We start from the raw sequence: 13680 nt of genomic DNA, 5'->3' as shown, positions 1-13680 counted from the left end.
CGAAATCACAGGTTATGATTTGGGTGGTGCACGCTGGATGTTTGCTCAGCTTGCAGCGCATGTCCATGCCTATACATTTCATTGCACTATATGTTGAATAAACAGTCGAAAGTTTGCGCTCCCTTTGACCCCTTTCCTCATTATTTCTTTGGAAAAAAGAACAGCCATACTTTCTTAAATCACAAGGATATGCATATGGGAAGCGATCACGAATGTTACTGTATACACACTAAAACTCGCAAAGATGTCAATTTATTCCTTTGTATTCCATCTTGTGACTGCTTTCGAGGACAAGGTTCACAGAGTATATAGCACAAACTTATGTTTTCAAATTTGATGCAGGTGCCAATATGGATGCCGTCCCAGCTGTGCGACAAATACCGACCTCAGGTGTTCCTCGCGAAAGGCTACGACACTGTAGATGGAATAATGGACTGCACAGAGATTTTCATCGAGACACCGTCGTCATTTCGGGTCCAAAGTGAGACGTTTTCCAACTACAAAAAACACAACACAGCGAAGGGTCTCATAGTATGCAGCCCCAATGGTTTTGTTGTGTTTGTATCAGACCTAGCACCTGGACGTCTGTCTGACAAGGCCCTCACCAACTCCTGTAATGTTTTAGATAAGTTTTCTCCAGGACGGAGCATAATGGCAGACCGTGGCTTCACAATCCAAGACGAGTGCAAGGCATGATCGCTGCATCTGAACATTCCACCTTTCATGGATGGAAGGCCGCAACTCTCCGAGAAAGATGAGGAAGAAACAAGACGCATAGCAAGTGTGCGGATACATGTTGAGAGGGTCATTAGGAGGGTGAAGACATTCAAAATTTTGTCGCATGTATTTCCAAACAGCATGGCAGATCAGCTGAACAAGATATGGCACATATGCGCTCGTTTGACTAACTTTGTAGATACGCCTTTGCTGTAGAGTTTTGACGGTTCATATTTTTAACCATCCCGTTACCAAGGGAGGGAAAGCGCACTCAGGGAAGGCAGAGAGTTAGACGGAGTGACGAAATTAAGAAGTTCGCAGGGATAAAATGAAATCAGCTCGCACAGGATAGGGTAAATTGGAGATCATTGGGAGGAGCCTTCATCCTGCAGTGGCAGGCCGAGAGTGATGATGATTATAATCCCACAATGCCATAACTATAACTCGTATGTAAAGACACGCTGACTAATATCAGCTTTATTGAAGCAATAAACATTGCACATCCCCCATCAAACATACACACTCAGTGAAACTCAAAATACATGTACAGCATTCCCTCTATCACAGTGAAAAACAAGCACTATCACAGCAATGCACTAACAGAATCGGGATATTACCCATCATGAGGTTGCATTGTGTCTATAAACATTGTGAAGAAAGAACACAAGTATTCACTGCATGTTTTCGTAAAATAAATAGATTCATTTGCTCAAATCAGCTGCCGATGGTTTTATGCAGCTTCATGGTGTTCATTTCAAAACAGAATTTTTAGCACACTTCACCTTGTCGAGAACTGGTACTGTTCTGAAAGCTCCGCATCTTGGCAAAAAAATATCTACCAGACTAGATTCATGAAGGGTCCTTCTAAAAGTGCACCTCAAAATGACAAAAGCTCAACAGTTGTTCTAGGTATAAGGATCATCCACCCTTAACTACCTGTATTTAGGATGGTGAGTTTCAAAGGAGCCATTAGTGATTGGATAATTCGCACTGCTCAGTTACCATGTTTTGGTAATACCTTGTTTGTTGTGTTTCTCATTTTCTCTATTCGATTGTAATTGTTAAGTGCTAGGTCTGTAACTTTCTGTTTCCTGTTATTGTTTTGTTTGTTGTATCTAATATCTGACATATTCATGTCCTTCCCTTTGTAAAGCCCTGTATACTTTTTATATTGTCAATAAATGTCTGCTGGCAATGTTTGCTGCAGGATCACCTGCATCTACATTAGTGGATGTCTGTTAGCACCACTTATTAGGTTAGGTACAGGTGTACCATGCGTAGTCAACCAGCAAAACTTAGTGACACCACAATTATGTTTTTGAATAACCACCATTCTTACTCTAAATGTATTCTCAGCATGCCAAAGCAAAGCAGGAAGAAATGACAGAATAAATACCATGTTTCAGGATCTACTACTACCATAGGTCGGCAAAAAAATTAGAGCTCACTCAGACTCACTCAAGAAATATATATTGCTCTGAGGGCTCACTCAGACTCGCCAATATCTTCCTCACTCGGACTCAGACTCACTAAAATTTTCCTCAGCTGGACACACTCGGACTCAAGCTCACCAAAATATTACTCACTCACACTCACGGACCGATCTGAGTCTGAGTGAGTCGACTCATGAGTGAGTTTGCCGACCTATGACTACTACTACTACAAAATGCCTAATAGAAATTTTGAAGTGCTAACTGTCAAGAAAGGAAGGCACCAAGTACTTCTCACAAAAAAATTTGCACCGCTTCACCAGTTCATCGAAAAAATTCTGATCAAAATTCACAGAAACTTGCACGCACTTTTGTTCACTGTAAACGAAGAGGATGCAAGATTGTAAGCAGCTCACCCCCATTTGCATTTGTACTTGGGTGAAGTATCTGCTGCTTCTCTTCAGATACCCATCACGTAGCTCACTCTTACAAAATGTGTCAAGGTTCATTGGACTCTTAATTTCCAGAACACTAGGCTCACAACAAAGGCATTTAACAATGCCATCGGGGCTTGCTCCTAGAAAAGAATTGCTCCGGCACAAAAGCAGACCGCACTGTTCGACCTGTATGTCCAAGTGCCCTTTGTTTTGCTCTATGAATTCCTTCCTTGCATTATCCTCACACAACAGCCCTCGTTTCATGGCGTATGTGTCACGACACTTCTTCGCCATTACGGCACTCAGAAGTGACCGGGGCATGATGAGACCCCATTTTTGTTTTGCACGTTTTGACCCACGTGTACACTCTATGTGCTACTGAGGCCGTTATCAATCCCTTTCTGTAATGGTGCCACAGTGTTGAGCCACTCTGCAGCCTTGTCGCACTCTCAACAGCAGCAACATCATCAGCTGAGTACACTAGCGTCTGTGACTTTTTTACGGCGTCAAGCCAGCGCAGAGGCATGCTTTCACGCACATTGTTGTCTTTTGTTGACTCGGTGCTTTTGTCACACAAGAAATCATTAGCCTCTAAAATGTCAGCGAAGCACTACAGTCCATTTTCTTTTAGTTTTCCATGTAAGCCAATTAAGGTTCGTGTCGTCATGACCTCTCTTTCTGGTTTTAGTGATGAATATTTCATTCGTTTGTTGTGATGCTCAGGTGCACTGCTGAGTCTCTCCCAAGTATCCTTCGAAAAGACAAGGTCTTCAAAGCTATGTGGTACATTTCTCGGATCTCTCAGTTTGTACCATTGCCTTTCTGTCTCAGTACACGCCAGCAAGGTTGGCACAGTTGCAAGGTCATGCTGAGCTATATACATCAACCCATAGAAAACACAACACAGGTGCTTACATGCAGACCCTTTGCCAGCAACACAGGTGCAGGTGCCTGAAACAATTTCTCCATCACTTCTTAGTAGCCGGGCTGACACCTTATATATAGTCCTTGTTGTCATTGATGCCAGAACGTCTGCACGCACAACAGTCTCTGAGCTTTCTATCTTCAAAAACTCAAGTTTCTGCAGGTGCCCAGAGGTGAAGAGGCGCAAACCTGCATCTCTGTGCTTTTGTGCACCCTTGCCTTCAATGTACCTGTGTAGAAATGACACATTATGTGAATATTTCACACAGTATATTGTGTGAATATCTCTCTGATGATAAGTCCTTAACTACTGAGCATTACTGTTTGATAGTTCAACTAAATGGTAACACTGTCAAGCTTCTACTTTCACATATACTTTGAAAATCAACGTATGTATAGTGCTTGTAAATGAGCAAATACATGATACTACAGCATCTCATTAATTGCTGTCGTTTCTGCTGTCAATCCTTTTGTTTTCTTCTATATTGTTACGTGTGGAAGGACACAGACGAAAGAGGCTATTTACAGGCTATTTACACTGGAGCCAGACAGCCAGGCCCACACTCGCTCGCACCAAGAGCACAGACACACTTCATCGTCTTTCTCGCGGCGGCTCGTCCCTTGAACATCTTTCGGTGATATCGTAATACTACCCCCCCGGCGGCAAAAGCACCGTCACGGTGCTGTTAAATATCCAATGCGCTTGGAGAGTTGTAGGGTTTGAGTTGGCCGACGTGGACAATATCACTGGTGGTCACATCGGAGGACGTAGTGGGCTTGGCGAGAACGATTTCGTAGGTGACATCGGTCACTTGGCGGAGTACGCGATATGGGCCGGTGTAACAGGGGAGCAGTTTTTCACAAAGGCCAACTTTACGCGATGGTGACCAAAGCAACACGAGGGTGCCGGGCGCAAAATGCACATCACGGTGACGGAGGTCGTGATGTGCCACATCCCTACCACATCCTTCAAGTAAAACAAACAATAAACTATGTTCATGGTATCACAAACAAAAAAGAACTAAATCAGCTAAAATTTATTTTGTTGCCACCTTCCCATGCAGGTAGGCGTAACTTATGATTCACACTAAGTCTTCGAACCCTTACACCCCTGAATTCTGCAAATATGTAATGTGTTTTTAATACAGTTAGGCACTTGTCACATTCATTTTTACCATCCTTGCCTTTTTTTGTGCGGCTTTAATCCAAGAAATTTTCACCAATGCTCTCAGTTTTGTCAAAATTTTTCTATGTATACATTCTGAAAGTAATCGGACAAATTACCAAATTGTGATATGTCTGCCAATATTTCAGCATACAGTGCAAGGCTAACACAGTACCATAATAACAAGTATGAAATGTCATCTAACAATAAATATTACTGCAACGAACTTACCTTCTTGCAGTGTTCCACATGCTAGGCACCATGGGCAACCAAAGCAGCCATTGAACTGTGTCTGGTTTCCAACAGCTGTTCTGGCAGGGGCATCAACGCAGACACAAGCTAGGTATACTCTGGAGATCAGGTCCACAGCACCATGCTGCCACACAATCTCCCCAACCATCTGTAAGGCTTTCACAAACTTCCCAATAAAAAGAGCCATATCAGGGTGTTTCCGCCCAAACCACAAGCCGGCGAGGAAGGTATTTGCATTTCGATGGGGCTGCGGAAGCTCGTTGATCGACAATTGAATGGGCCAAATGGAGGCATTGGAGGACTTGTACAATGGGCTCCCATCTGTATTCACAGTTAATGTTAAGTCACTCCACTTCATAAGACCCATTTGGCGGAGTCCTTTACAAATTGCCCCATTTGCAATGTCTGTCGTCACTACATTTCCTGAACTTTGTTCGTCTCGTAGCATTGATAGACGCGCGTCGCCGAAATCAGCTTGCCATGCAGGTACCACAATCACACCAACAAATGAGGCACGCAAACCGACAGCTCAAGAACAAGTGTTCCTGCAGAACTGCTGCGACTACTTGATTATGTAAGAAAGCAACAGTGGCGCTAGCAAGTGTTTATTTTTAGTGCATGCATGTAATTTATGGCAAAGCTAGTTATCTTACTTTAAAATATGTATCAGTCTGTATAAACGTACACACACATTATTCACAAATAAAATTTTAATCAAGTTTAGGACTGCAATTGCAAGTTCCGTGTCGTCTGCTAGATAAGGCCCGGTGTTCGTACATCGAATGCAGAAGAGTGACAATGTCCAAGTAACCTTGCACACATAAATTTTAAACATGTGAATACGACAAAGCAGCTGAATTTACTTGCTGCCTAAGCACGAAGTTGAAAGATGACGTAGACAGCGCGCATTCTCGCTGCCAGCGCACAAATGAACTTATGAAATTACAGTTGAAGTGACAGTTCATTTCAACGAATGCCTCTCATGCTGCGTACTACGCGCTGGAGGTCCCTGTCTGGACTCGTTTCGGGCCGATTCTAAAGAAGTGTTCGATCGTGTACCTTGATTGGTCTGCCAGCACGTACAGCAGCCCTATGCTGCCGATGCTGTTCTATAGCCAACGTTCATGGAAGCTAGCATCTATAAACGTTGGTTTTAGCTACCAAGCATATGAAACCTCTTTGCCAACGCCCGTTCACATGGACGTGCACGCACCAGTTCAACGTTATTACAGGTATGATAATGAAACTCGTCAACAATACCCAAACTTAACGGAGTAACTTCCATCATATTTCTGAATGACCACGTCCTTACGTTGAGTGAATTGACCCTTGAATGATAGAACAAAAACTGCAGGACATAAAAAACACCACAAATAATTTATTACTGCAACTTTTCAACGTTACAGCCAGTTTCGGTTCGATTTCTCAGAGGTCCACCACAGAAAAAGATATACACGGACACAGGTGAAGGGAAACAGACAAGGCAGTGTACCAGCTTCCTTTTAACGCAGATGTCATTACTCCTTGTGAGGGCTGTTGTAGGAGCATAGCGATCGAGCGACCGAGCGAGATAATTATCTGTATGCCGTTGCATCGATCATGCTGTCATTTAATTAACACCATTGCGCACACCATTTATATTGTTACAATGCGTGGCCTATCCGTAACAATATATGTTGTAAGGACAATTAACGTACTACATCGTTCTATATATAAAGAAACAGTCGTTCTTGGTAATTTCAGAGCCCCCAACGATGCTGAATATATATAGCGGGAATATTGCAGAAAAAAGCGCCTAATAAAAGCACTTCCCACAGTTCGATAGCGTGTGACCATGCCTATCTTCTAAAGGCTCATACCGGGGACTGGCAGTGGTTGCGCGACCATTCCCGACTGCAAGCGCGATCGATGTGTTGCCACCGGCTAGCGCGACCTGGGGCCGTATTCTGAAACGTTCGCCTAGGCGAAATTTCGCCTAGGCGAACGTTTCAGAATACGGCCCCTGCCGTTCACCAAACCAAATTCCTCGCGATAGTGATGTCGTTCACGTCTGTTCTCTCTGCCATCACCTCGTGATGCCGACGTCTTGTTCCATTTGCGACTATTTGCGAACAACTTACGCAGCGGGGCTGCCACAGTACTTATTTTAAAATAAATGATACGGCCGTCAAAACCACAAAATGATTGTGAGGTACGCCATTGTCAGAGGCTACAAACTATAATTTTGACCACCTTGGCACCCTTATGCGTGTTGCATGCATGGCGGAATTGTATTCGTGCGCTGCGCATTTGCGGTGTCTTTAACTGCAGAGTTTCCCCAGATATACTTCTAAGTGGAAAAGTAGCACTATGCAGTGGATGATGCAGTCTGCAGACGTGGTTGCGCGAAAAGGCCGTAGTTATAATTGTGACGGTTTTCACATGGCATGGCAGATGCTATCTGGAAACCGGTGGGGTAGGGGGGGATCCAAGCTTCTCGCCCCCTTCGAAATAAAGTCTTGGGAATCCTACTAAACGAACTGCGTTTCAAACAATCTCGAAGCTGCTCGAAGCATATCCGACCTCGCGAGGGCGCCCGCACCTGCCGCGTGCATTGCTGCCGCGTGCGACTGCCCATTTAAATGGTTGTCAACTGGCGCAGTCTACAAGGTGCGTGTTTTTTATAGAAATGGTTAGGACTTTATTTATTTTATTATTATTTCTTCTCCATCAGGGCACTGTGTGGTGCCCAACAATGCAAAGGGAAGCACGATCATCATCGTCATCACGTATTTCGTAGTCAATCCAGGATCAATCCGGAAAGTGGCGAAGTGAAGTCTGCAAATATCGTGCTACACAACAATGGCCACGTCGGGTACGCCGAGCTTTGCTTTCGTGAAATACTATGACGGTGCCAAGGCAATAGTGCATACTTCACTGATAAAGAAGTATGCCCCTACGTCGGTGAACGAACTGTGCAAGAAAAAATTGGTGTATTGGTGAGACACTGGACTGCTGTCGGACCACAGCGATGAGGACTATTACCTCGCGGACATTGTGGAGCTTGGTGGTAAGTGATTTTCATTTGAATGTATCAACTGTTTCGACTTCGACGCTGTACCTATGCTTAGATTGTGCCGCATGCGTACGGATAGCTGTCACGCACCGCAAGTTAGGGGACGTAAACCACCGGGCATGCAAAACGACGCTAAAAGGGATACAAAATATCGCAAGGAAGACGTGGGGCTTTCAGTGCTCAAAAAGGCTCCTGTAGCACGTTTAGTGAAATTACAGCTTTCTTGGCGAGTTTACAAACTTCACGGATGACTAGACTGTGCGAGTTGGCAGTGTTATCAAAGAAGCAGTTAACGAACGCAAAATGTGGAATCATGCTCGGTGTCACTTTCAATACTTTGAACACACCTATGTTCGGTTTCTGCGAACAGACCCTGTCGCATCTGTCGTAGCTTCAGATGAACAAGACAGAGAGAGAGAAAAAAAAGGAATTGACTTGTATTTCGTGGGGAAGGCTGCGGCGTCTAGAGAAATGATGCAGGTTATATGTAGCCCAAAGCGTGCACTTTCGTTTGGTGATTGCCAGTCCTACAATGAATGAACGCGATTGTATTTTTCTCTTCGTGGTTGTAGGGACGCGGGTCTTCGTTTATCTTGTATTCAATGCTCATTCTATCAACTATGCATTGAACCCATCTTTTGAGCAGTATGTCTAAATGCATACAGTAAATAAATGCAAAATCTTCTATGGCATAGTATGCAACAAGTACAGATAAATTGTTTAGCTAACCATATTACAACGGTTAATGTAACTGCTGTGCTAGCAATTCGACCAACATGTTTAATTTTTGTATGCTTTCATTCTTGATCTTGTTTTTTGTTCTCTTTACTGTGCTATAGTAACAAAGGCAGACCTCATACAACGGTTGACAAAGCGGAAGATATCCGTGCCAGAATTTATTTTTGATGGAGACTCATCTGCAACAAGTGGTTTGGCGACGAACGTATGTATTAGAAAACAATACTATCTTTGTGTAAATCATTGTAGTAATGGTATGTACAACATTGGGCAAACTAATAAGCAAAGAGTGAGGTCCCTTTCCAACTGCCAAGACATTCACTTACCATACTTATGCTATCCATATTTACCGTAGTTCACACACAAGCAACAAATTTGCATGGCTTACTGCATAATAGGAAGTGATTCGAAATAAACAGGGCAAGTTTTCTTATGTTTACAACAATCAGGCTGTCTGGGAAGAACAGTGCCGTGTGGCTGCTGCAAACTGGCGCTCGATCCTTACAGATGAGATCAAGTGCATGTGCCCTAAGGCTCTAAATACTGCCAATAAACAGGATTTAGAGCTGTATATCTGGAACTATATTCTGCTGCAACAGGATATGACCTTATTTTTTGGAGCATGCTTTTAGCCTCGGAAGCGCTGCAATTTATTTGCGAGATAGAATACAAGTCCACACTTTTTGTTCTGTTTAATGGGCTTCTCACTAGATTTGAGTATTGCAAATGCACAAGCACGTCATGTAAATCATGACACGCTTGTGCAGCACTGCAGAAGGTGAATGAAGACCAACTAGTACCTATCCATTTTTCTCGCTTTATTGAAAGCAGGGTGTTTCAGACCCATTAAATTTAACTAACTGGTTTACTGAAATGGAGATTAAACGATCTAATGTGCTGGCATCTAGGAAAATAGTAATGTATGTGTTCTAACAATTGTTAAGCAGCAACAAGCATCCCTGTTCCAAAGGCAATTTATGTTTAAAACTTGCTGATGAGAAATATGAAAAGGGTTTCTCTTTCTTAATTTCTGCAAACTTACAATTTTGGGGGGCTTTTTTTTTGTTTTTTTAGTCGCAGGTTCCTTCAGCGAAAAAGGCCGCCCGCAATGTGCAAGCCGCAAAACGCCGCAAACTGGCGAGGTTAATGTCCGATGATCAGGGCACGAGTTCTGATGATGGTGAAGATGATGTTCCAAAAAAATTGCTCTTGGCAGAGCAGCAAAAAAATGCAGCCCTGTGTCGGAAGCTGGCAGCACTCCGAAAAGAAAAAGATGAGCTGCAAGCACGTCACGACCGCCTGGAGGACCACCTTCTCAACAAACTGGGTGAGCATTAGCTTACAATATTTAAAAATGTGTTGGGCTGCATGCAAGGGTTTAAAGAAATTGCAAAATACCTACACTGTACACATTCTTGATAACATTTTAGCAAGAATGTGTCTTAGCAAGAATATGAGGCCCTCGTTTAGCAAGAATGATGTAATGTAACACCTATAACAATATTTGGAAAAATTAGTGTTGTTGCATGCGGGCAGGTGCATATCTCTTGCAAGAGAAAAATAGATGCATCACTGCTTGCAGTTGTGCTGCTCTTTCACTTGCAGAAATCTGTAAATGATTCAGGATGGACCTGCCATGGTGCATGGAGAAAAGTTGGTGCATCACTGCTTACAGTTGTGGTCGTCCTTCACTCGCAAAAATGTGTATATCATTTAGGATGAACCTGCCATTGTGGTTTAGTAGCTAAGGCATTCCGCTGCTGGGCAGGAAGACGCAGGTTCATTTGCTGGCCATGGTAGGTGTACTTCGAAGGGAGCGAAATGCAAAAATATCTGTTAATTAGATTTAAGTGCAAGTTAAAGATCCCCAGGCAGGCAAAACTAATCCGGAGTTCGCCACTACGATGTGCCTAATGATCATATTGTGGTATTGGCATGTAAAACCTAACAATTTATGCAATCTCTAGCTTTCATTTGAATATGAGACTGGTTGCTGTCATATTTTTTATAACCAGTTCTCTTTGTGAATGGTTTACGTGAACAAGCAATAACAAGAGAATAGATGATGTATGTGGTGGTAATAGTTGCTTTGTTTCTTCCTAGATTCCTGGTTCACAGCAACTTGCCAACGTTGTTGCAAGGTATGTACACTCTCTTTGTGCAAATATAAGGGGAACTTAGTTGGCTCAGTCATTTTCAATAATTAGAATTGTGATGCTTTTAATTGAGTACAAGCTGGTCTTTGTAGCTAGCTGACAAAGGGAACATCCTTGGTGACTTAGCAGCTAAGCTGTTGTGCTGGTAAGCATGAGGATATTGATTCAATACCAGGCCATTGCAGCTGCATATCGTGGAGGGCAAAATGCAAAAGCTCCTGGGTACTCGAGAGTTAGGTGCACAGTAGTGCACCTAACCCCAGCTAGTGAACGTTACTCGGGCGTCTCACTACGTTACTACAGCATGCCTCTAACCATATAGGGGTTTTGGCATGTAAAACACCATAATTTTAATAGCTGACAGGAATGACTTAGTTCATCTCGACTTTTTAAGCCAAAGATTTACAACAGTAGGCTTCAGGGAACTCTAATAACTTCAGAAAAGGGGCTGGGAAACTGCTGCTTAGCATTACGAAAAGTAAGTGCTGTTTGCTGGTATGTTATAGAGCGTAATCTTTGTCTCTTGTCAGCAGGAAGCCGTACATTTTGCTGCATTTTCGGAAAAGGTAGGATTTAGCTCCCTGAAGTTTCGTTTACTGCCATTATCGTGAAGCGAGCATTGCCCGGCGTTGGCAGTTTCGTGGCCCTCGCTCGCTATGCGTGCCGTGATATTTCACGACTCGCACTCAATATTCTGGTTTCAGCCTCACTGGCTCTTTGTTCGCACCACGTGCCCTTCTCCTCCACTTCGTCTCTCTTTTTTCCTCGAGCACTCCTTGGGGCGCCTTGTGTTAATGCTGCCTTTCTTTTCAGGAAAACAGTGTGCCTTGCCCGAATGCCACACCTCCAAATATTGGTGCAGATGACAGTGGAGCATCAGTACTTGCTTCCCAAAGCTCAGAGGTATAGTAATGAAGCTTCTATTGACCGTAATTTATGGCATGCCTTTTTTCAGTGAAGACAATAGTTGCCCATGGGATTATTCTCTTTCAAAGAGCCTCTATCATGCAGCAACCTGCAGATGAACCGTGCGAGGTTATGTGCATCCAAGTAGGGTCCTCAACAAGCGCTATAAAAATGACAACTATGAACATGGCAGACATTTTTTTATCGCAAGCTCGGCTACTAGATGTGGTAGTCGATGCCAAAGCTACATCCTCGTCAGAACTTCAGAAGTCATTCTCGTCAGATGTATCATGGCTGTCCTAGGCATCCCAAACGACCTCCTCAGCACCATTGAGTACAATCTGTGCGCAGCATTTCTGAAATCCAATCTGGGTTGTTGCCGCTGGTAGGCGTCTTACGAATCCTTTACCCGTGTCACAACTTTGCAGAGACAAGAGCCTTCTTGTGGTGTTATGGCGGCATCGTAGCTTGCCGATTGGTCTCTGCTACCCCACAGAACCCGTGTCTCGAAAAACCAGAAAGCATGCTGCTACCCTTTGCGCAGTAGATGGACAAATTGCTCCTGCATTTTGTCTTCTAATTGTTTGTGTGCTCATTTTCTAGTGTATGTTTAACCGGTGGGATTGAACTAATTAGCTTATACCTGAAACACATATTGCAGAGCTAGAATGTGTTGGCTGCAGAACTTGATAATGACAGTATTGTTGTCATTTGCAGGAGTCTGACGTTGCAGTGCCAGGGGCCTCTATTATGCTGCAACCTGCAAATCCACCATCGCAGGCCGTGCGCAATCAAGTAGGGTCCTCAATCTTTGCTAACTTCTATTTGCCTGGCATTATATATACATGCAAGGAAAATAATAGGTCGCTGAAATGTACTGAGGTTGAGGAAATACTTGTTAATGACAGTATTGTTGTCATTTGCAGGAGTCCGACATTGCACTGCCGGCAGTTTTTGCTGAGGTTAATGGCAAGGTGAGTTTCTCTTTTCTTATTGCGATAGCAATTATACGGACAGTCCAAGCTAAAATTTGGGGCTGTCGATGTGGTGGCTCGTACATTAAGGTCCAAGTGCAATAAGATCCTATCAAGAAAAAGCATTTGAGAGTGCACAGTCTTCATGCGGGCGGGGTTGGGATGACACTGAGTCTGCCCAAGTGGGAGGGCGCAAGTCGCTGGTGAAGCATGTCTGTCTACTAGTCAGCCTGGCCTGGGGTGGTCAAGTTATTGCTTCTTGCTGCAGACGTAAAAAGGGGCCTGGGTGTGCCCTATCCTAGAAGTTTTCTGCAGTATTTCTTAAGTTTGAGTGAGCCGAGATGGCTCTTCACTTTGTATCAGTCTCTCCGCCGGCATCCCTGGATTTCTGCATACCTAATGTTGCAGCTCACTCTATCTCAAGGAAGCGAGAAGCTACTCATCGAGCGAGATGTGTTTGTGTTTTGCCTGTGTGTGCTGAGACCGTGCTGATCAATTTAATTAGTATGAGAATGTTTGCTGCATTATGTGGGGCCGATTAAACTACTAACTATTTTATAGCTGTTAGATGCTTTGGTATCGCTATCACTGTTTTGCCTTTCAAGCGAAACTGACTTTTGTTAAATGAAGAAACATATACTATTCTGCTTGCTTCTGTACAAGTGTGTGGCATTATAGGATGGATAGTTGGGCTAGTTGGTATTGTACTCCAAGAGAAACAGTGCAGGAATATCGAGACGAAAAAAGAGGTGACACATGCATGTGTAACTTAAGTATAACATTTATCTTAACAGCTTTTTTTGCAAGCCTTAGTTGAAGCATGAATGCCCTAATTGCACAACTGCATGTCCTGCTGTGTCCTGTGTTATGTACAGTCTGTTTCACACTTAGGGGAAATCTCGGAGCGCATTGCATCGCGATGCGGC

The 13680-nt window shown here is 43.6% G+C and overlaps 1 protein-coding gene and 1 pseudogene across 1 annotated transcript; one reads left to right on the top strand and one right to left on the bottom strand.

Moving 5' to 3' along the window:
- Positions 1–712: 712 nt before the first annotated feature.
- On the bottom strand, positions 713–5073 carry LOC125947231 (uncharacterized; annotated as a pseudogene).
- Positions 5074–7777: 2704 nt separating this feature from the next.
- LOC119457355 (uncharacterized) lies at positions 7778–13441 on the top strand. Its single transcript, XM_049671638.1, has 8 exons — positions 7778–7974; positions 8820–8923; positions 9793–10045; positions 10822–10859; positions 11688–11777; positions 12498–12575; positions 12707–12754; positions 13433–13441. Exons 3-8 carry the CDS (start codon positions 9865–9867, stop codon positions 13439–13441), a joined length of 444 nt encoding a protein of 147 aa, XP_049527595.1. The 5' UTR covers positions 7778–7974; positions 8820–8923; positions 9793–9864.
- The last annotated feature ends 239 nt before the right edge of the window (positions 13442–13680 follow it).

The sequence above is a fragment of the Dermacentor silvarum genome, chromosome 7 (assembly GCF_013339745.2).
Source record: "Dermacentor silvarum isolate Dsil-2018 chromosome 7, BIME_Dsil_1.4, whole genome shotgun sequence".
In the NCBI taxonomy this organism is placed as follows: domain Eukaryota; kingdom Metazoa; phylum Arthropoda; class Arachnida; order Ixodida; family Ixodidae; genus Dermacentor; species Dermacentor silvarum.
The sequence above is the reverse complement of the archived record's forward strand: the minus strand, read 5'-3'. Positions and strand labels throughout refer to the sequence as shown.

Bases quoted from the DNA above. Each gene is read 5' to 3' on its own strand.
- LOC119457355 (XM_049671638.1), top strand. From the start codon at position 9,865: ATGTCCGATGATCAGGGCACGAGTTCTGATGATGGTGAAGATGATGTT. The intron at 10,046-10,821 runs GTGAGCATTAGC...GTTTCTTCCTAG, and splicing joins CCACCTTCTCAACAAACTGG to ATTCCTGGTTCACAGCAACT. The intron at 12,576-12,706 runs GTAGGGTCCTCA...TGTCATTTGCAG, and splicing joins CGCAGGCCGTGCGCAATCAA to GAGTCCGACATTGCACTGCC.